Source organism: Ilyonectria robusta, assembly GCF_021365365.1.
Source record: "Ilyonectria robusta strain PMI_751 chromosome Unknown BGZ61scaffold_6, whole genome shotgun sequence".
Classification (NCBI taxonomy): Eukaryota; Fungi; Ascomycota; class Sordariomycetes; order Hypocreales; family Nectriaceae; genus Ilyonectria; species Ilyonectria robusta.
The window spans coordinates 1929700-1951856 of record NW_025764440.1 but is presented as its reverse complement, the minus strand read 5'-3'; the positions used below and the strand labels follow the sequence as shown (position 1 = coordinate 1951856).

The following is a 22157-nucleotide window of genomic DNA, read 5'->3' as shown; positions in this document are numbered from 1 at the left end:
TTTACGATTTCACACAAGTATCGAGGAGAGAAGAAGAAGTGAAGGTATTCTGCCGCACCACGGCAGTTACCAATAGGTATCATCAATTCGTTAAACGTCGAGTGACATGTACAACCAAATAGATGGCACTGATCCATGCCTATCTACTCCATTTGGAACATGCTCTGCTCCTTTGTCGTGATTAAATCATTACATATATATTGACAGTTGATGGGGGGCCATTCTTTGGCCATGGGGGTTCTGTGTTGCTCCCTCTGTGTAAACACTCCTCACACAATATCGCGATTAGTTGCTTCCTCCAATGAGAAGACGCCTGTTGCGACGAATCACCTGATTCAGGCCCTTCTCCAACTTCTCTGTCTCGCGGCGAGCAGCCGCCAGTGCGCCCTCGGCGTCCTCAACACTCATCAGCGGCATACCGCCCATGCCGATAGTCTTGCCACGCTCATCGGCCTGCATGCCGGCCGGACCAAAGTCTGTCATGTTGCGCGCGCCGTCGGGCGGGCTGTAGATACCAACTCCGGCAGCGGCATCGGGACCGTAAAAGTACGGGGCGAGGGAGTTGAGGCTCGCGGCCGCGGCGTCCTTCGTCGGGGAGGCGCCCTTGGGAAACCCCATGTTAGTGGCACCAAGGTTGAGGCGCGGGAGGACGTATTGGTTGATGTAGCTGAGGGCGTCTTCGCGCTGGAGCTTGCCGATGGGATCCTGGGACTGGGGCTGCGCCGTGGCCGGGAAGATGTTGGGACGGCCGTTGGGAACAGCACGACCCTTGATGAGCGAAAAGGCGCCGCTTCCAGGCTGGTGTCGGGGAGCGATGAAGGCGCCAGGGTTCTCTGCCGTGGTCGCAATGGCGGCCTGCAGCTCGAGGAATGCATCTTCCTCCTCAGGGGTCAAGCCGCGGACGCAGTCTCCGTTGGGAGTGATTAGCATGCGGCTGCCGTCGACGTGGAACTGCTTGCGAACAGGCTTGCCAGCACGCAGGGCAGCCAGGTCCTCGTCCTGAATCTCTCCACATTTGCATGAGCAGTCCTTGCAGTGTCCAACCTGCTTGGCGGGGTGGCTGCCAGCACTGTGATCAGCACGGGACGAGCCACCGGTAATGGGCTTGATGATTTGCAGCTTGTCGACGGTGGGTGTCCACAAGGCCTTCCTGAGGTCAGCGAAAACCGAACCTGGGCCAAGGTATGTCTTCTCAGCTTGCTCAGCCTGCTCAGCCTGTTCAGCCGAGTCAACTTGCTCGGCCTGCTCGACCCGCTCGGCCTGCTCGGCCTGCTCGGCCTGCTCAGCCTTCTCGACATGCTCGGCCAGCTCGATCTCGGAAATCTCGAACACGATTCCCTTGGGAAATCGTGGTGTGGTCATTGCCACCACCTCCTTCCCCTTTCCTTTCTCCTTTTCCTTTTCTTTGCCCTTCCCCTTGCCCAGCTTTGCTACTTTCATCAATGCGGACTGGAACATAGCAAGCTCATCTTCCGCCCTCTTTCCAACAAACCTCTTCTGTTCAACAAGGTTGAGCGCAGAACCCTCATGCTTAGGAGCGCCATGCTTAGGAGCGCCATGCTTGGGAGCCTCAAGCTCGGGAGCCTCAAGCTCGGGAGCCTCATGCTCGGGAGCCTCATGCTTGGGAGCCTCATGCTTGGGAGTTTCCTGCTTGGGAGCCTCATGCTTGACTGCCTTAGGGACAGGCGTGGCAGTCTGAGTTTGGGCCACAGCCTTGACGGGCTTTTCCTTCTTCTGCTTCTTCTTGCGTCCAAGGACTGGGGCATGCACCACCTCAGCCTCTGTCAGTGCAACCTCGGCAATAAGCTTTGTCTCTTGCTTCAGAGCATCTTTGCGTTGCTTCCTCTGCTGGCTCTTGGTTGTGATCCGAACCGCTGCAGCACCAACCTTGCTCGGGGGCGGCGAGCTGGCGCGAGAATGCGTCACAGAGGCGGACACCACGGAAGCGCTGTCGCTAACCATCTCACTTCCAGGTGTGTCGGACCTGTAGTATGAGGCGGACATTGCTCTTGATGCCGCAGAAAGGGCAACCGAGGCCATGGTTAACGCCGGGGACGCAGGCGGGGGGATCTCAGTCTTGGGTGTCGGCAAGACTCGCAACGTCTTTGGGGCCGATCGAGTGATAGGCGACGAGACAGCAGTCCCAGGGGTTGGGAGAGGCGGGAAGGCAGCCGATGTTTCGGCCATTGACCTCTCGGTGCTAGCTGAAGTCTCACCAGGATGAGCGATGGCCTTTGCAATCTGAGTATTGACGGCAATTGGTCTCTTCTTCTCGGCAGACTTGGGCTCCTGGATCGTCTTTGCTAGAAGCCTATCCACAATCTTTTCGGCCTGCTTCTTGGACTTTGGCGTTGCCTTGGGTGTTGGTGTTGCTGGTCTGGATCCCAAGGCCGGGAAGTCCTCGTCCTGCAGGGCGCTTCCCTTGGACTGCCTGGCAAACGACTGAGAGATTTCCCGTGACAAGCCGCTCTCGGTCGCAAGCGTTCTAATATTCCTCCTCGCCTCTGAATCAGGGGTTGCTGGCTTTCGCGGTGATTGATCTGGAGTCAAGGCTCCTTGTGACAGTCCAGGCGGCGGGGCCTTGGGCAGTGCTGGGACGATATATCCAAACCTAGAGTGACCTTGGGTAGATGGAGGCCTGGAAATGTTCGCAAGCCCAGGAGGAATAGCCAGGCCAGGAGGAACCGATCGGCGGCCCTCCACTTCGGCTGCGGGGAGAAGGGGCTCGTCGGATACTAAAGCGTCGACCGAGTTGGACGCCTCATCAAGAGAGGGAAGTTCGTCATCTGAACGCCTGTTAGCAAGATGCTCCAACAGCTCAAGAAGACGAACGCAACAAAACAAAGCAAAACAAAACACGACAACTACGGGACTAATACGCCATTTATATACATGAGATTAGGGAATCATACTACGACGTCCATCATCGTCTTCCACGGGGGATAATGATTGAAGAGAAAGGCAGTTCGGAGAAAATAGAGGTTTGATGTTGTTATTTCTGACCAAAATGTCGCCCAGCCTAGGCGGATGAAATTCAACATTGTTAACATACATAAGGGGTTTGTGGAAGACGATGGTGGCTTGCCTGGCTTGAACCCCAATGTGCGGTCGATTGTCGACCCTGTGAAGAAAGTCGGAACGAGGCCGAGATGGTCTCGATTCCCAAGAGAACAAAGCTGACGCCTGGTGCAAAACGTGGCCTCCCTAGCGGCCTTGATCTCGCAAATGCCGGCTGAATCAAAATGCGCTTGTGACTCGTATCCCCCGGAGAAGATGAAGGGCATCTGTGCCCCATCTCTGAAATGCCAATAAACGCCCCTCCGCCCTTTATACATCAAGCAAAGGAAACCAAAATGACATGCTTATACATCCCTGTCGGATTATGATGGCACCAAAATTACCACCTCGCGTAACCAGCATTATACATCATGTTAGGGTTGTACCCACCTTGGCTCTGACCGCCGAACAGTCCCTGTCCGACCCCGGCGTTGCCCTGGGACTGGTGCTGCATTCTCGCTTGAAGGATACTCGGGTCCGCAAGATCTACTAAACCACTCCCCCCAGAGGAGGAAGTGTTAGCATGCCTGTGCTTCTTCCCCTTCTTCTTCTGCTTGGAGCCCATATCTTGGAATGCTCCAGGCTGATTACCATAGAGCGACGCCAGGAGGCCGGAAGCAGGAGCTGGGGTGGAGGTAGAGGAAGGTGGGTACTGGTTGGAAAAAGAAGAGATCATGTACTCACGCTTTCCCGCATCATGAGCCTGGTTGATGCCTCCACGACTCCGTCCGATCAGGCTCTGTAGTAACTCGTTCGAGTTGTCCTTGGGAGCGCCCCCAAAACCGGCTCCTCCAAACCCTTGGCCAAACATGCTTGGGGGTGTGCCGGTGGACTTGAGACCGGGGGGTGGCCCCGGCATCGAAGCACCGTAGAACTGGTTGTTGCCCTGAGATTGGAAAGAGTTCGGCATCATAGACGACTGCTGAGCCATGATGCGCGGGTTTGCGGCCAACTTGACGTTGGTCGCAGAGGCCTGGTTGTCGTTTGCGAAGCTGAACCTGGAAGACTGGCGATTGTGACCCTGGTTTTGGAAGTTACCGCCCTGGTTGGGGATCCCAGGCGGGGCTTGGTCGCTAAAACCACTCTGAGACCGAAGGAAGAGCTGCTGGGGGGTCATCGATCGAGACACTGTGTTGCCTGAGTTCTGGTTAAAATTGGATCCGGTCAGGGCAGGTCCGAAAATACCATCGGTGTTGTTGCGTTGGATCGGAGGCTGGGTGCTCGGCCGTCGCTGCTCGAAGCTGTCGTTTGTGGCATCCCGATCCTCTGGCTCTCCTCCTAGGGCGAGGCTTCCACCAGTTTCTGGTTCACCCTCAGAGGGCTCACGAACTTCGGCCTGCTCCTCTTGCTCTCCGCTCAGTCGAGAGTCTTCCTCCTCTCGCATGGCCTTTCGCTTTTCGCCACCACGAACATCAAACATGGGAGGGTTTTGGTCCTCCACCTCTGCGCTGACCAGACCAGGAAGAGTGCAGGCTTGCAGAGCCCTCAACAAAGCCTTCAGAGAGCTCTCGGGGATGCCCTTGGGCTGCTCCTCTGAAGGAGTAGGCTCGGGCTCCTCTTGCTGGGTGGTCGATGACTCGGCCTCTGCCTCCTCCTCTTCATCTTCCACGGCTTCTTCCGGGACTGCCTCTGCAGTAACTGGCAAGGAGGTCGACACAGCAGGACTCGACGCCGCACCACTGGTTGCGTGGCTGCCTCTACGACTGCGTTGCGGGTTCCGTGCCCAGTTCGCAGAAGACGGCAAGGCGGATCCATCAGCACCACTTTCGGAGCCTTCTTTGCTAATTGACCGTGCCATGGGATGGGATGCCACGGGTGGCGGAGTAGGTTGCGGAGCTTGTTGCCGAGAAACGGACCGTGAACCACCTCCGGGCAAAGGCCGTTGCGTATGAATACTATTCATAGACGACAGGTCTTGCCGCGAATAGCTGTCCTCCTCGTCGCCTTCTTCGTGGAGGAACATACATCCAGGGTTGCTACACTTCTCATTCTTCAGCCAGGCTGAGCAGTACTTGGTTGTACCGTGCTGAGCCTTGAGCATCCGGTCGCCATTCTGGGATCCGTGGACAGCCTGAATGCAACGCGTCGCCTCTTCAGGTCTCTCGAAAGTCACGTAGATCCCCAGTGACTGATGTTGGCCGTCGGAGCTCTTTCGGTTGCTGATGGATATCTTTTGGATGTTTCCGTATTGGCCAAAGAACTCTGGCTTTCGTAACGTCTTGAGCAACTCGTCTTCGCGCACGGTCGGGGCTAGGCCGGTGATGTAGACCAGGTTCTTCTGGACAACCCGCACTCCGATGAGATTTTTGCGGTTCTCCTTCTCGGCTTCGCGTTTCTGAACCTCCTTTTGTCGTTGTTCTTGGGCACGCTTTTTCTGGTTCTTTTGGATGCTAAGGCGGAATTCAGCAACCCTTGGATTCGTCAGCGTGGCAACCTCTGTCAAGGCAGGACTCAACATACTCCTCTGTAGTGACAACTTTCCACTGTATAGTCTTTTCGTCGTATGGTCGTCTGCATGCCGGGCAGAGCCCGTTCATATTATTCTTGATATTGTTGAAACAGAACTGGCAGACCTGCAATGCGAGGGTTAGCGCGACGTGGCAAGAAGCCAACAACGGCGGAGGGTGCCATCAGTTGATCGTACCTGGTAGCCACAGGGACATGGTCGGAAGTTTCGGTCAGAGAGATCAAACTCTTCGATGCAGAGAGGGCTGCCAGGGTTGTCAGCTCAGGTACCCAATGTTGCCCGAGGACGCAAGGTTCTGGGGGGAGCGCGCCCCAGGGACCAAGAAGGCAAACGTACCAAGTGTCCTCCTCATCATCTATGAAAGAATCTTGTGGCGCCATGGTGAAAGTCTGGTGGTCGAGGGATGATAGTCGGAGTTTTAAAGTGTGATGCTAGGAGTACGAGAGCAAAGAGAGGGAGGAATGAACGGTGATCTGTATGCACCAAGGCTGCGGAAGAGAAAGATCCAAACTGCCTAATCTTAATTCAGTTTAGCTCTAGTGTTGTATCACGTGAGTGCTGTGATTTCACGACTCTGAGGCGGAGAGAGGCTCCAATAGTACAGTACCTGGCTTTAGCAGCATTCCTTCACCATAAAACAAGTACCGTAGTAAATGCGGCAGAACCCCGGAAGTTCCGACCCGTGATAGTGCCGCTAACATCTTCGAACCAATGCTTGCAGCATCATTACCAACAGCACATTTCGTCTCGACGACGCTCTCCCATCGTCAATTGGCCTCGCACCGTCACATCACCGGCCATGGCGACTCAAATTTCTCGAAGCAGGGCCCTGGCCTCAGCTCTGCGGCCTGTGAAGCCGTCGGTACAGGCTCGCAGCGAGCATGCAATTCGGTGTTTGTCCAGTTCGGCTCGCCAATATGTCGCAATGCCGAAGGAGGTTTCCAACACGCGAATGGCTCCCCGAGACCACATTGGCACGCTCAAGGCGCCCATTGTCAACCCGGCCGACAAGTACCAGAGCAAGGCCGACAATATGCACCGATATGGCGCCTGGCTCATGGGTTGCATGCCCAAGTACATCCAGCAGTTCTCCGTGTGGAAGGATGAGCTCACCATCTACATCTCGCCCTCCGGCGTCATTCCCGTCTTCAGCTTCCTGAAGTGTCAGTATTCTGTTGGTTTACTGTCCCAATTCAATTGCTAAAATGCCTCCCAGACAACACCGCAGCCGAGTTCACACAGATCAGCACCGTCACTGCCGCCGACTACCCCACGCGCGAAAACCGTTTCGAAGTCGTCTACCAGCTTCTGTCTGTCCGTCACAACTCTCGCCTCCGCGTCAAGACCTACGCCGACGAGGCCTCTCCGGTTCCCAGCATCACTGGCCTTTTTGACGGCGCCAACTGGTACGAGCGTGAGGTTTACGATCTCTACGGTGTCTTCTTCGCCGGCCACCCCGATCTGCGAAGAATCATGACCGACTACGGCTTCGAGGGCCACCCGCTACGCAAGGATTTCCCCCTAACAGGATACACCGAAATTCGCTACGATGAGGAGAAGAAGCGAATTGTCACCGAGCCCCTTGAGCTCACCCAGGCGTTCCGTAACTTTGAGGGTGGTTCCAGTGCCTGGGAGCCTGTCGGTGCTGGTGAGAACCGCACACCGGAGTCTTTCAAGCTCCCGACGCCCAAGCCCGAGGAGAAGAAGGAGGAGCCGAAGAAATAAATGGGGGTTACCCAAGCTGTATAAGATTTCCCTTGTTAGAAATATCACCCGGTTTCGGATCATGTCCGTCCGTCCGTCCATCCGTCTGTCGTCAGTCCATCCATCGCTCGTGTCATCCCTTGAACACTCTGAGTCGAAGTATTGTTTGCTATTCACCTTCCTTAATACGACGGAAACCCCAATTTTAGCTTACGCTATCAAGCCACGGAGACCTGCAAGTAACACGAACACGAGCCGTTTGTCAACATTCTCGCACACTTATTTGACAGTGGATTGTGCCGCCTCGGAAAAAAGATGACAAGCCAATGACAATAAAGGCTTGCTTCTGCACCCGAGATGTCACACAGCAGGTGTGATTTATCGAGAATACGGGAATGGAGTGTGAGCATTACGTCTCCCCCTTCCCACGCATGCTTGCGTGGCAATACACCTTCTTCCCCGCCCGAGTCGGCCGATGTTAAGTGCAATCCTCTTCCCGATATAATCTCTCACGTCTCATTGACTGCGGATAACTGCATTCGATGCTCAAACAAAATCACTGTTTGTGCCCTTGGTCCAGCATCCATTGGCACGATGTCTAGCGGCACCTTTTCACCTCCTGTGTCACCCCCCTCTACCGCATCAAGCACGTCGACGCTGCGGGATCTGGAGCTCGAGTTCCAGGCACTTCGAGACGAAAGCTTAAGCTACGAGGACGACGTTGAATTCCGCATCTTTATCAACGTACTAGACCTCGTGGATGCGGTGGTCGTTGAACGGTCTCCGCTGCGCGGCATGAGGAGGCGATCGTTTGGTCGACTGCTTGGGGGCTTCCGGAAACGATCAGAAAAGACGTCCAACACTGAACCCCCAATGCCTTCTAGCTGAACCAACACTGTCTTTCAGTTTTGAACCGATCATCATCTCAAGCAGCGTGGCTTGCGTCGAGCCCAGTACCTATCGGCAAGTTTGGGCGGTGGACATGAGTGGGGTTGTTCGAGAAGCAAACGGCGAGGTATTGTTGGTCATCTGACTCTCTTTGACTATGCGTGCTACTTTCTCTCCATAGAATCTTTCTCTCTCATAAAGTTTGTTCAGAATTGCTTGCAGGGATATGGTCTCCTTCGTGGTATCCTGGTCTTGCGCTGTTTCGATGTTCATCCCCAGCAACGATTACATTAGCAGGGAGACAAGAAACAGACTCTTCTTGCCATCCTCAGCAGTCACTCTATCACTCACTTGTTACGTTTCTAAATTATTGGAGGGAGATAAGACATTTCTTCTTTTGAACAGCATTTGGACACTGCTCAACAGAATACACCACCGTCATTTAGCTCCACCTTGCTCCAACTTCGGTTCGGCGAGGCCAAAGACTGTATACTCAATCGATGCGCCCCAAGCGATTATTGCGATGATGTTACTGTAAGTTTGTTGTGCTTCCTCTTCCGCGATTGTCTGGCATCTTCTTCGAAAGGTCCGTGGCCAGCGGTGTTATTTAGATCCAGCGTCTGGTGTACCGCCTCGTAAATGCAAGACGACCCCTGCTCGCCCAGGTTGATAAACGTCCTTGCCACAGGTAACCCCTCCTCCTAGTATCTCCACATTTCCTGCAAAAGCTTTCTCTATGTCGCTATGAGATCAAATGACGATTCCAGGCGCGAACGTTCTCTTCATAAATAGCTTTGGTATGGCGTTTAGACCTTCTGTTGCTAGGTCCCGGCATTAAGGCTTCGTTTTAGCTCCAAAAATACTACGACAATCCATTCATATCTATGGATATCAACAGAGAGAAAGGAGGGTAATTTCGGAGGGGCCGATATACCTTGGCATATGCAGGCGTGCGGTTCCCCTTGTCAATGTGGCAGTGCTTAGAGGCCTGGGTGAAGCTCTGCCAACCGCCTCATGAGAACCGCAAGGCGAACCAGTTTCCATTCCGCAATTCGATCCCTTTCGCAATCCTTGAAACTCGTTCTGACATCCTCGAAACCCCAACAATATCTCTCACCAATCAATAGATAATCCTCCATCTCGGTGACGTCTGAAATCTTCAAGGCCCTCGACAAGGCCATATCGACGGCCTCCAAGGTGAAAAAGACACCCGAACTCGCTGCTTCAACACTTCACGATGTCGGCATGATGCGTCGCAACATGCTGTGCTTCCAACAACTACTTAACTTAGAAGCTCTAACCCACTATAGAGGTCTATACATTCCCCTCGGCGATGCCCAAATACATTTAGCGAGTGCGTCACCTCCCTTGACGAGCTAGATAGTCTCATCAAGCCATTATCTGATCAGGGCCTCCAGGGTCTAGCTACGAGCGAGCGACTGGAGTGGGCAATGAATTACAAGCGTATCAACGAGTTGTCTAAGTGCGTCCGCGATGCGCATGCTGATTATTCTCCAACAGTGAGCGAATCCCCTATTTCCTCTCTTTTCTTTAGTACCGAGTTTCGACTCTACCTTCGTGTATTCAATTCGTTTCCACCCCCAACTTCATTTAATTCTAAAATGATCCCACAATGAATCTCTTCTTGAAGTCCACAGGACCATTGGTAGTCTCTCCGAAATTTGCTAACGGATTGCCCCCAACGTCACCCATCTCAACCGCAGAAGCCTCAACACTTATACCGAAAGTCGGCGAAATTATAATGGCCTCGATGATTCCTCTACCATAAGGCCTAGCGCTATTCCAAGACCTCGTCCCAGAGACGGTACTCGAGGACTATTTGGACAGCTCTTAAGACCGAGCATCGCCAACTTTCAATGCCCGGTTCGCTTTTGAGGAGGCGCTAGAAGCATCTCGACCTTAAAGAAGAGCTCAAAATTGAGATTTAGAGGTCCTCTCATACCGATCTTCGGTCCTGAGCCCCCACGTCCTGTCGTTGCTTTCCAAGCTCTCTAGTCTCAGCGTAGGCGACGTATCGATAATTTCCGCCATTCCCCTGCCCCTTTTCTGCTATGGCATTTCCAACCCGCAGCACTACATTTTTGGAGAGATTGTTCCAGAGTAAAACCCCAGTCAGAGTGCGGGTGACCGGGTTACCGACAACACGGTTGTCCCTCTACACCAAGATTCGGCGGCTGGGTCTACTAGTGGATAAGAACCTTGGGTGCCGTAGATTATTCGACGGTGAGGTTGAGTGTGCCCGGTGCTTCCGCTTCTGCCCCGGGTGTTGCGCAAATAAGCCCAGTGACATCAAAGATACCATTGTTTCGCCTAGACTTCAGAACGAGCCAACTTGACTGGCAGAAGATGAATCGCCGAGAATCTGGAACCTCCGCGCCACGGGTGGGGACCTTTATGTGAGACAGGAGAGGCTTCTCAAGATTCAGAAAAGTATCATGGACATCATCGACAAGACATCGAATGCAAAAGAAAGAAAGCTTAGATATGCGATATTGGTATTGGATGCACTACTCCTGGCCGTTGAGGAAGAAACAATTGCTTCCCAAAAAAACTCATCGCAGTACTCAGAGCACGGCAAGGGGTTTTGCCATGAGAGGGGAAATGCTACCGGCATGGAGGGGCCAGCAAATCACCCCCGCAACTCTATGATGTTTTTCCAATCGACAAAAACGGCATTGAAGTTAAAAGACGAGAGACTGGAATTGTAATTGCCATCTGACAGCCCATTTGGTCATAATTCGGACGGATTCTGAATACGATTCAACGTCCGCGAACCAACGTGGAGAGGCTAGTAGGCCATTTTCTCTTCAACAAAACTTGTTAGAGAATATTCATTTAGTTACAATAGTACATATCGGTTGGTGTCTATGTAGATCCGACACCCATTTAAATGCATTGTGATTTGTCGCGAGTTTGGCGTTGTGCTTGTCCACGGGCCCCAGAACTCGGCCTGAAGCCATGCCAGTTCATGATTGAGTTTCAAAACATTCCATACAAACATCATTGTCTAAAGGGAATACAATGCTGTCCCTTATAAATCAAATGTTTAATATGATTAAGTTTGGCTGTTGTGATTCTGAAGGGGCTATTTTCTCCTTCGAAGGGGAGGGGGGCTATCCCAGATGCCACCTTGGGCATATGATTCCTCGCGCTACAATATTTATCTTCAGCTAGCGTCTCATCAACGTGGGTGGTTATAAAACGTGCAAACAGGAGGCAAAGCGCGAATGATAGGTTTTGTTGCACAAAATTAACAACATCCTCGACATCATTATGCTTCTGCATGGCTGGCTTCATCGAATTCGGGGCTCCAGTCATCTTCCATTCGCGGCCGCCTCATGCCTCTACCCGGCTCTCCTAGTGAGCAAAAATAGAGCACGAAAAAGTAAAAGAGAACATACAACACCGGGCATTCGCCGGTCGTCACCGACCCGACTACTACTCCAGCGGTCGCCAGTTTGACTAAGGGAGAGCGGACGGGATCCCGTATTTTCTAGCGCCTGTGGTCGTATGTACCAGGCGTTGATGCCAATCAGCTTATATCGTCGACTTCGTGGAGTGTGGTATCAAGCACTTCTGAGTGTCGCGAAGCCCATGTGGCTGGACCCGGGACATTCGACTCCCTAATCGAGGCAATACAGAAAAACACCTACCCTATCGGATATCCTCCACTGAACGGCGATGGCAGTCGTCTCTCTTTGCCTAATTACAAAATATATCAGTATTAGATGTCATCTGACTCGGATGATGATACCTTGGTCATCCTCCCCTATGACAAAGAAGCTCCAGATGCCAAGGGGATGACTCTGAAGAAAAGCTGAAAGAATAATTCAAGGACGAGCTCGAGGAAGACTTAGTCGGGGCTGGAGAGCACAAAAGATACATCGTTAGATAGTAATTGTAATCACACCCATAATCTCAGCCATGTTAATACCCGCCCTTTACCTGCCTATATCTCTCTCCCCAACATATCGACATAACGAACAGTAGAAATCCTCTTATATCCACACATGCCAGCGACGAAACCGAACTCGTGGTCATTCCGGCAGGTGGCCAAGCCCTTGATTTCTTCCTCAAACACCTCCATGTGCTCTCCATCTCCGGCCCATTCGTCCTGGTTCATTGCCCTCTCAAAAATGTTCGTGGCTGCTGCGACCACAGTTCCGCCCCTTTGGAGGTATGTCTTCGTCACTGGTGGCCACTCGCTGGTTTTGTTGCGCCATAAGTCCAGGACATTCCTTTCGTTCGGTAAATTATTCTCTCTGAGACAACGAGCAATGCAATCGTACATATTTGCAAAGCCCTCTCTCATGGATTTGTTGGTCTTCAGGTTTTCTCGTACCGAGGGGCTGAGATGCTTGAGGGAATCTTCGTTGAAACTGACCCAATCTGGACCGCTGTAATCTAGCTCGTCGGATAGAAAGTCATGGTTAATTTCAGCCTGGCACAATAATGCGAATAGCATCCTGGGGCTCAGGAATCCTCCAATGCACTGGCCACAGGTGCAGCCGTACTTCAGTCGCAACGTGTTGGAGGTCTTGCTTAGCTGTTCCTCTGTAGCTGATGCAGTCGTCCCGGTGTCAAAGTCCGTGGACTCGTTGGGATATAATATGTCAGTGCTTGTAAGTGCAGCTAGACACGTAACATCCGATCGTCCAAAGCCCTCGAATTTATCGGACATGCCAAACCTCGTCCTCCGCAACTCCATATCACTCCGCAAGGCTTCAGCCGGAGTATAGCCTTCCATGTTGCGAATACTAGCGAGATGAGGCAAATTGGACTGTATGAGATCGACTGCTTCTGTCTTGCGGCTCATGGCGGCTAAGTGAAGGATGGTGTTGCCCTTCCTATCGGTAGATAATACTGTTGGCGCTTCCATCGCAACTCGAAACCTCTCTTCAATTTCCCTCACCCATTGGTCTCCAGTCATCGAGGGGTCAGAGAGGGTGGTCATGATGACTTCCATGTCATCAGACATGACCTCTTGCTGTTTTTGGATATCCGCCGTATCGATGTCTTGAGTAGCAGCCAGACTTCGTGAAGGGTGGCTACTATCATCTGCGAATGCAAGCCATGTGGAGGTACCGACTCTCCGGAACCCAAGTGACCGGAAGAATTGCTCGCCAATTGTTGCTTCTATTCTTGCTTTCTCCTCCTCGTCCACGTCGTCTAGGGGACCGGCATAACTCGGCTGGGCAAAGGCAAAGAACTGTGTCGACTTGCGCCTAGTCTCGTCCAAGACGGCCTGAACGATTTTCGCAGCGATTCCTTGACGACGCCACGAGGGATTGACAGCGATATTTCCAAAGAGGAGAATATCACCTTCGTCAAGCTCCTTGTCCCATATCCCAGTTCCCTTTTTGATCTCATGCTCGTAGTACTCTCGGCGGAGGCGGCCGTATCTGTCGAATAGGTCGGACCCGAGCGCCGCGGTTTCTTCACAAGGTTCCTCTATCTCATTCGAAAAGTCATCTCGCATCCGATTGCGCCGGATCAACTTGGCATCACACAGCGCGACTTGAGCCGTCCCCACGTTGGCAAAGGCGTCGATTTGCTCCAACCACACCCACTCTGCAAATTCATCGAAATCGGAACCAAGGTCGTCTTCGTCAGATTCACCATGTTCAACTTCGGAATCCACACTGTCGGAATCAGAGCCTAGGAGCTCATCCTTGTGTTCGCCACAAATGCCGTCGGCATCCAGAGGGCCATGTCCCTCATCGCCGTTCTCGTCGCTGAACCGAAGCAAATTAGCGTTGGGTCAAGGCACAAAATCCAACGAGTGACCATATCGCAACTTACGTCGAGCTTTCCAATTCATCAGCTGCGTCACCATCCAAACACCCCAATAAATTTGCCCTCTGGCGATAATATTCAGCTGGCTTTACCGATCTTGGGGCGTTCTTGGCAGCTTTGGAAGTTGAGCGCAGCTTGACGGTAATCTGAAGACCATCTCCTTGTTTCTGTGTTTCCAATTTGCGTGTCTTGGAAGGGGCAGCGCTGCCTTCGCTTCCATCAAGACTAAGCTGTCGCTTGGTGCTACTCATGATGCTGCGCGATACAAAAACAAGAGAGGTCAAGTCGAGACTGGGGAGAATGGGATTGAAGAAAACAGATCGTGGTGGTGAGAGGCGGGGTGGGAATCGCTGCTGTCAAATTTGGGCAAGAAGTTCCTTAACTTAAGTTAAATTGAAATCAGCCTTGCGAGAAGAATCTGGCCAAAATTTAGGCAGCCACAGGGCTTTTGGTGTTGGTTCCAACACTTATCATTTGCCGTGGTTGGTTGAGTGAAACCAGTTCGGCCGCAACAGAGTCGGCCAAGGCTGTGCTCACCAGCTATGCGCAATCCTCTCGAATCAGAGACGACTTTCGATTTAGCCTTATTGGATCGGTGCCGCTTTGGGGGCAGTCTGAAACTCGCAAGGCACAAAAGACATGGCCTTCCACATCTGGGATGCAATTATCATCGAGATACGGGTATAAACAGTGGGAGGACAACAATTGGGTCCAGAAGCGCCGTCCTGCAGGGATAGGGCCGTGCCAGCCTTTGATCTCCGCTGTTCAGTTTGATGGATTATTTGTGCAAAAGTAAACATCGTTGCGTGCCCAAGAACAGAGAATGCTACTTAGCCCATTGATTCGAGCCATGAGCCTATCATCCCTTTTCGTCCGGGTGAAGAAGACACGGCCTAATATCGACGCATGTTCTTATTTTATTGCATATTCCTAATGTCTTGCACCAAGTAACTTATGGCGGGTCCGATACGGTCAATTCGAGTAGAGCAATAGTGATCAAAGCGATGATAGTGATGTTGATAATTGCTTTTGGCCCATATGGACCGGGCCAGTCAGAGAAGGGTATCGTGACACCCCTTCTGACTAAGGTCATGATATCAATCTATCAGAGGTTTCGCAATACAGGGTCATCTTCCAACAACTCAGAGGTGGTACCAGGCTGACCGCTCCTAGACTCACGTGAGTGGCGTGGAAACCTGCATCTCCAGACACGAGGCAACTCCAGATAATCATCCACCTGTCCCCAACACCTATCTGCTGATAAACAGACAGCTATCGCAATCTGCGCTCTTTGCCTCGCTACCAAATATGTCTGTTTCAACTGTCATCGTTGACCCAGATGGCGATACCTTGATCATCCTCCCCTGTATCGAAGAAGCTGTCGGTGTTGAGGATGACCAGAACAAACCCAGGAAGGTGACCCAGAATCACTCCGAGTTCCACTTCAAGGTCTCCATGAAGCATCTTCAACTAGCTTCACGCCGTGCGAAAGCGATGTTCGCGGGAGGCTTCAAAGAAGCCAGACCAATGGAAGTCGATGGCCTCCGTCATTGGACATTCGAGCCCATGTTCGATCCAGACGCCTTCAGTACCGTTATGGAGATCATTCATGGGAAAACTCAGCATTTCCCGCAACAAGTGTCACTCGAGCACATGGCTGAGATTGCGAGCATTGTCGATGATCTAGAGTGCCAAGGAGCCGTCTGGTTTTTTGCCAAGATGTGGATGCCTCCTCTGAAGCACAAGCTTTCTCACCCCAAATGCGACGAAAACCTCGCCAGGTGGATCTTGATTGCCTATGTGTTTCATGAACCAGAAGTATTCAAGTGCGCCACACTCAAAGCGATATGTTGCAGCACAGGGCCTATCTCAACATTTGGCCTTCCCATCCGTCCCAAAATCATAGGTCCGTTAGCTCGTATAGGTACCAGCACTTGATGCTCATCTGCGATACAGATTCAATTGAGCTCGCGAGGCAAGACTCCATTGACAAAGAGGTCTCCGCACTGTATAGTGAGGTGGATAGGTTGTGCGACGATAAGCCTCGTTGCGCACCTGGCTGCAGACCACTGTTGCTTGGCTCGTTGATTGGAGACATGAAAAGAGCAAAGCTGTTCTCACCACGGCCATCGAGGCCTTTCGACAAACTTGCCTTGGACACATTGCTAATGAAAGTACGAGGGTTTCAATCGGCAAAGATTTACTCGACCTCCTCCAAGTATGATAGATGGAGGTACGAGCAGACACCATATGCGCGGCGACCAGAGATGATCCCTGAACCCCTACGAGATCATTCTTGCATTTTGGATCAAGACGTCGAATCTACATGCATGTCCATCGCGTCAGGAATTCAGGGCCTAGAACTCGCAAGCTTCGTCAACGGTCCGATCCACCACTGAAAGGCCGGAACTTCGGTGAATAGGAAGAAAATTCTCAGAACATTGCTGCCCATAGATGCTTCATCGTGGGGGGGAAGAAAGAGAAGGAAGAAGAAAGGGAGTGCAGAACCATGGTATTTAGTCTCGAATTCATCACTTCAGCGCTGTCTAACATCAAGATAACTGCTTGCCAAGATCCCGATCAAACCTATCCAGATCCTGACAAATTGTTAATTTTCTCAGTCACCCATAATCAGTCAGACCAGATCAAGGATATTGACTTCTTCCATTTCTCTCTCTATTATTCCATATCCTACACACACATCTTCCACATCCGCTGTACTTCCGTTGTCTCTTTCTCTGTGTGCGCGCAAAACGAGCCTCCAAACATCGAGAGGCTCCTTGGTCCAACACAGCGTGCATACCATCTCGGCGTTTCGGATCATCAAAATCCATCCCGAGCAACAAGGTCAAACTGCCCCCCTTCGCTATGCATGTTCATCCACCATGTCTCCCTGCATGTAATGAACTGTCTCATTGCTCCGACGCACGAAACTCCGCAAAGAACCTGCTGGAAACCCCAAACAAAAAGAAAAACAGACGAAGAAAGGAATGAGATGGCCCATATATGACTGTGCCTCTGCACCAACTCATTGCCAACTCTCATCCCGTCAAGTGTTTAAGAATGGACCTCTGTAAAACAGTGACACCTTCACACGCCCGTCTCCCAAAACTCCGCCATATGCTAGGACTTGTGAAGAACGTTACACAACTGCCAGGCACTTGCCTCTGCAGTTCGTGATGCCGATGATGGAAATGGCTATATATATAAGTGATAGAACCTTGGTGGCGGACCAACCCGGGGATGCGAGTCGCAGCCCTCTCACCACATATCGTCCCGCCCGTCCCGCCCGTCCCGTCCGTCGTGCCGGCGATCATCCCCCCCCTTGTCGTGATATTGATAGTATTCCTTTGATCCCTGACCATAGCCGTCAGACCCGTCGTAGTTGTAGCCATTGTTGTGATCATTTCCGTGCTCATCCTCGTATATCTGAGCATCGTCAACATAATCCACCTCGTCGTTGCCGCCAGATTCTGCGTATTGCACCGCCGCCTAAAAGGATGATTAATAAGGGCCTCATTAAATAGGCGGTCCAGCACTCACCCGATGGTAGTCGAAGTTATAATTGTCAATGGCTTCTTGTGAGTCCTGACCCTCCTGCATTTGCTGTTGCTCCAAGTACTCCTGTTCCTGCTGCTTTCGTCGAGCTTCCTCTTCAAGACGCTTTTGTTGAGGCGATAGTGGTACGTTCATCTGTGGGTGCATAGCTTGCACAATGGCAAGATAACTGTACATGAAGTTGCTGAGTAGGACCTGGCTAAGGAGCGATCGGCGTGGGTTGGCCAGTTTGATGTGAGCCATTCGGTAAATAGCTCTCTCCTCCAAAAGGGGGAATCTTGTCCAGTGGTAGTCCACATCCGGCACCATGGGTTTATACGCCGGTTCTTCGGGGACTTTGAGGTGGTGAGTCTTCTTCGAGTGCTTCTCCTTCTCTTCCTTCTTCTTGCTTCCACCGAATATAGACGAGAAGATGTTCCCATCCTTTTCTTTCTTAGCATCACTCTTGCGGTGGCTTTCCTTCTTCCGCTCCTCCTGAAGCTTGCTGTCCGTGTTCTCGCGCTCCATGATTAGGCTTTCGCGACCCTTCGTGCCGTTCTTGTCGATAGATGTTTGTATCACATCCAACCTCACGTTGTCCTGAGCCTTTTCGACCAGTGACTTGGTCTTCGACTTCTTATTCTCTTCCTTCTTCTTCTCCTTGTCATCCGCTCCGCTCTTGAACCATTTCCAAGCGCTGCTCGATTTCGTAGACACGCTGCTCGAGTCATCGTCCCGATCCTTCTTGGATTTCTTGTCAGGTTTCTTCTCCTCCTGAGTAATCGTCGGGATGAATGTCAGGCTATCGGTACGGGCGGCGCCGCCACCTGGAAGAGGCGCAGGGTTTGCCGTTAGGTTGTCATTCAGGGATTGTCCTTGTGGATAAGAGGATCGGGAAGTATATTGCTGAGGCGATGATTGGGGGACGGTCTGGCGACTTGCGTTGCGCCGGCTGGATCGTGGGGGAGGCTCGTCGACCGTCGGCTCCTGTTCAAGGGCCGCTTGAGAGGATGATCTTTGAGGGAAAGACCTCGAGAGCGAGTCGTCTTCAGTGCCAGCCGGCTCTTCGGGGGTGGAGGTCTCGATGATTGGCACAGATGATGTTGATGATGTTCGAACCGGTAGCTGATCCTGAAATGTCTCGGCAGGGGGGGGAGCGCTTGACTCCTGCGACGCTCCATCAAAGGGATCAAAGCCCCCAAGTGATTCTTGAGAAAACTTGTTCTGTCTCCTCACGGAGCGATTCGGCCGTGAGTAATTATCTGCCAGTGGTTCTGATTGTACTCTTGAGAGGCCGTGGCCTGGGGGTGCTTCAAGCGGAGATGTGGAACCTGATTCAGCGGATTCACCATCAAAGTTACGATTTACTGCGCGCTTAGAGAAGGGTGTCCTCTCGCCGGAACGAATACTTCCACCCTTACGATATGTTGTGCGAGTAGAACGACGGAGACCCATTCCCGGTGCCACCGGGAGAATTGGCATGTCATCGACGCTACCCTCCGGGCCTGCTGACCCCTGGGAGTCTTGTGTGAGCTTCTGCACGGCCTTGGTAGGATCCTTCACAAGTTCGTCAAGGCTGAGTTCATGGCTTTGATAACTTCCTCGGGATCGCCGCCTGTCCAGTGCGTCGGCACCATCGACATAGCCAACAGCTCCTCGCCCGCCAGAGTTGTCGATCTGGCGGGACAGCATCGATTTCTTTCGTCTCAGTCCTCCACCCGAGTCGCTCTGGCTAGAATCACCGTCCACGGAGAGAAAAGAGTCACCAGACCTTCGTCGAATCGAGTGAACTCTTTTCTCCAGAAAAGACTTGAACTCTCCTGGCGCAAGTTCCGGATGTACCCGCGCGGGCACCCATAGAAGCCTCGAGGGGTCGTTTTCGTCGTCGTCGCCGCTGGGGGCTATCGCAGGCATTGCCATGAGGGACATTGGAGGCATATCGGGATCCTTGTTGTTTCCAACATCCATCGACAGACGCCTTAGCGCTTGCAGGTTGCTGAGTTCCTGGGCAATGTCGTTTGGGTGTTCGATGTTGGGTAGAGAAAACGGCGAGTTTGAGGAATCGGCTTGAACATCGCGCAATGATAGAGTCGGGGAGAGGGGCGACTTGGGGGCTTGTTCGAACGAGTTACTTCGGTTGCTCATGCCCCTGTTCGGGAGTGGCTGAGATGTTTTGACGCCATATTCACCATTCATTGACATCATATCAAGGGGTTCCGTAACGGAGCGTGTGAGTGGCTTCCGGGGGTCGGGCGACAAACGATCGGGCGATAGGAAGTCATCTTGTTGCGTAGGCCGCGGGAGATGCTCCTGATAAGGCGATCCACCGATGAAGCTCAGCGGCCGGCCTCCTTCAGATCCCGAGTCGTCGTCCTCACCGTAGAGGGTGCCGATAGCCTCGGTAACATGATGGCTGGGGTCGGAGATGGAGAGTTGACTTGTGTGACCGCGTCTGCTAGCGAAGCTGCCGCCAACATCGCCGCGGGGTCGAGATGAGGTCTGCAGATCATGTCAAGGTCAGCAAGGGTCGCGATGGGGAATCCACGGGGAAGGGCAACGATGACGCAGCAGAATGTCCTCGGGGGCGTGAGAGGTCGAACGCCATCGATGCCGACCAGAGAGCACGCGAGCTGGGAGTTGGGTATGATAAGACGCACCATCATCGACGGCTGGGGAGGGACCTCAGCGGAGGCCAAGACGCCAACGGGAGCCTGTCCAGATTCCTGGCTTGGCTGTCAAATGGGTTCTTGAAGGTTGTTGGCGTTATCATGGGCATACGGGCACCACGGCTCGGGCGGCGCGACTGGAGGCAGTTGTCGAGAAGTCGGAGTTGGGAGAGGTTCAATCACCTCCTGAGTCGGTGTCCTCGCGGAGCCTGTCGTCGCATGGGAGGAGGCGCCAAGGGAGGAGAGCCGCTGGTTTGGACGTAGGCCGTCAAGGGACCCTTGGCATCAAGCCGCACGCGGATGACGCTCGGGATGGCGGGGTGTCGTGTCTGTGAAGGCCTTCGAGAAAGACGCAGTTTGGGCTTGGCTGGGCTGGGCGTTGGCGGAGACAGAGAGCAGCGAGATAGGTACGCTGGGTTAGTTCGTCGAAGCGCCCAAGGCAAGATAGGTAGGTCGGTCGGTACCACATCGAGTGTTTCCCCGGGCCGCAATCAAAGGGTGGTGGCCAGGGCATGAACGTGTCACGTGGCGTCGTCAGAGCGGTTGCCAGCAGGCTGTTCCACTGCATCACAGTGCCATCTGGCGCTAGAAATGGCGCCCGTCGCCGCCCGTGAATGGTTCAGAGGCCCACGGCCTCCTGTATTCGCCCGAATCGCCCCCAGGGGCCCCCTACATCTCCACTAACGGGCTCCGTTACCACTCTGGAGGGTGCTCCCCTGCCAGGGTTCGGGGCTCTCCATGCACCTAACTTTAAAACGGGCTACCAGGCACGCTACATAACCCTGAGTCTGAGCCTGAGTCTGAGTCTGTGATGCAACAGCGATGTGCCAAGATCAACGAAGTGCAGAAATCCCAAGCCCAAGCTCCAGCCCTGGAAACGGACGGCCCGGAGATGCGGTCGTGGCAGCAGGCAGCCCGTCCGGGGCATGGATCATTGAGGCCGACGTCTGGTACTGTACATGGATCCGCTCCCCCTGGAATATAGGCGATCCTTCACTCTTAGATGGCGTACGTACTTCGTACCGGACCCCGAGTTACATGCACACAGGCCAACAGGTGTGGTATGGATGGGGGCAGAGATATTTGCAGGATGGATGAATGGACGAATGGATGGACGGCTTTTGCTGATCATCAGGTAGGCTAAGGAGAATGCAGGCTGTATCACGGGGAGTTAGCGCCCCTTGCAACACATCACCTCGTGACGGCGCCTCTCTTCTCGGCGCGCGCCTACCACTGCTCCGCTGACAGTCAGCGTGTCTCAAGCAGAGATGTATCCCGAGATGGATACGATGTAAATACATTCGAAAGTGCGACGGCACACACACGACATGCCGCCGGACACACGCAGGCTTTGTCTCCCGCTTATGCAGCGGACACTGCGGATATTGCAGACATTGCAGACAACCCTGACTCCCATACAACCCGGCATGTCAATCGCGTTCCAGAGTAGGTATATACTGCTTCTGCATACCAGGCACACGACACCACACCCACAGACACACATGCCTCGTCCACAAACCGCCGCTGGCTGAGCCTCTACACACACCATCCCCACAAGTATCCCAACCTGAAGAGAGTGGATTGATGCCCTGGCGCCTCCGTCCGGGCTGGTGCAGGAAGCGGCGGCAGACCTGGCAGCGCGGCCCACCTGCATCTCAAAAGACTTTTGATAGCCAGTCTTGGGTTGTGGCTCCAAGCCGCGATCGTCGCCGTGTTACACACCGGTCCTTTGCTTCTCGTAACAAGCAAGTCCTTGTCTATATTCTCCCTTTCCAAGCCTTAACTCGTCCTCTTTGTGCTGCTAAGATCTGGACCGCTCTGTTCTGGGCGGCACCTTCGGGTCTGGGTCTGGATCTGGGCCTGGGTCTGCAGCAACCCCGCCACAATGCCCACAGCGCCCACAACCCGGTGGCTTCAGCTAAAGTCGCACCACTCCACTTGTGTCTCCTTGCCTCTCCTGGCCATGGTCTCCTATTCCAAGCGCCCTCGTCATTTCTTTAAGCGGCCAGGTCCACCAACCA

General features: G+C 53.1%; 6 protein-coding genes across 6 annotated transcripts; 3 read left to right on the top strand and 3 right to left on the bottom strand.

Annotated features, from left to right (window-relative positions):
- Positions 1-55: 55 nt before the first annotated feature.
- Positions 56-6006, bottom strand: BGZ61DRAFT_448332 (uncharacterized protein). Its single transcript, XM_046245467.1, has 5 exons — positions 5861-6006; positions 5702-5768; positions 5518-5630; positions 3742-5468; positions 56-2786 (listed from the first exon to the last, which is right to left on the bottom strand). The coding sequence occupies exons 1-5, from the start codon at positions 5902-5904 to the stop codon at positions 286-288; spliced, it is 4452 nt and encodes a 1483-aa protein (XP_046107124.1). The 5' UTR covers positions 5905-6006; the 3' UTR covers positions 56-285.
- A 317-nt stretch (positions 6007-6323) lies between these two features.
- Positions 6324-7249, top strand: BGZ61DRAFT_476167 (uncharacterized protein; the record flags this gene model as incomplete). Its single annotated transcript, XM_046248777.1, has 2 exons — positions 6324-6687; positions 6741-7249. The coding sequence occupies 2 exons, from the start codon at positions 6324-6326 to the stop codon at positions 7247-7249; spliced, it is 873 nt and encodes a 290-aa protein (XP_046107123.1).
- Positions 7250-7417: 168 nt separating this feature from the next.
- On the top strand, positions 7418-8435 carry BGZ61DRAFT_202196 (uncharacterized protein). Its single transcript, XM_046237926.1, has 3 exons — positions 7418-8082; positions 8135-8243; positions 8298-8435. The coding sequence occupies exons 1-3, from the start codon at positions 7586-7588 to the stop codon at positions 8313-8315; spliced, it is 624 nt and encodes a 207-aa protein (XP_046107122.1). The 5' UTR covers positions 7418-7585; the 3' UTR covers positions 8316-8435.
- A 3521-nt stretch (positions 8436-11956) lies between these two features.
- BGZ61DRAFT_586895 (uncharacterized protein) lies at positions 11957-14308 on the bottom strand. Its single transcript, XM_046256463.1, has 2 exons — positions 13940-14308; positions 11957-13872 (listed from the first exon to the last, which is right to left on the bottom strand). Exons 1-2 carry the CDS (start codon positions 14182-14184, stop codon positions 12087-12089), a joined length of 2031 nt encoding a protein of 676 aa, XP_046107121.1. The 5' UTR covers positions 14185-14308; the 3' UTR covers positions 11957-12086.
- A 933-nt stretch (positions 14309-15241) lies between these two features.
- Positions 15242-16332, top strand: BGZ61DRAFT_347384 (uncharacterized protein; the record flags this gene model as incomplete). Its single annotated transcript, XM_046239965.1, has 2 exons — positions 15242-15857; positions 15890-16332. 2 exons carry the CDS (start codon positions 15242-15244, stop codon positions 16330-16332), a joined length of 1059 nt encoding a protein of 352 aa, XP_046107120.1.
- Positions 16333-17194: 862 nt separating this feature from the next.
- On the bottom strand, positions 17195-20592 carry BGZ61DRAFT_417000 (uncharacterized protein; the record flags this gene model as incomplete). The annotated part of the gene is made up of 3 exons (XM_046243399.1): positions 20128-20592; positions 17477-19969; positions 17195-17425 (listed from the first exon to the last, which is right to left on the bottom strand). Exons 1-3 carry the CDS (start codon positions 20131-20133, stop codon positions 17195-17197), a joined length of 2730 nt encoding a protein of 909 aa, XP_046107119.1. The 5' UTR covers positions 20134-20592.
- Positions 20593-22157: the final 1565 nt, after the last annotated feature.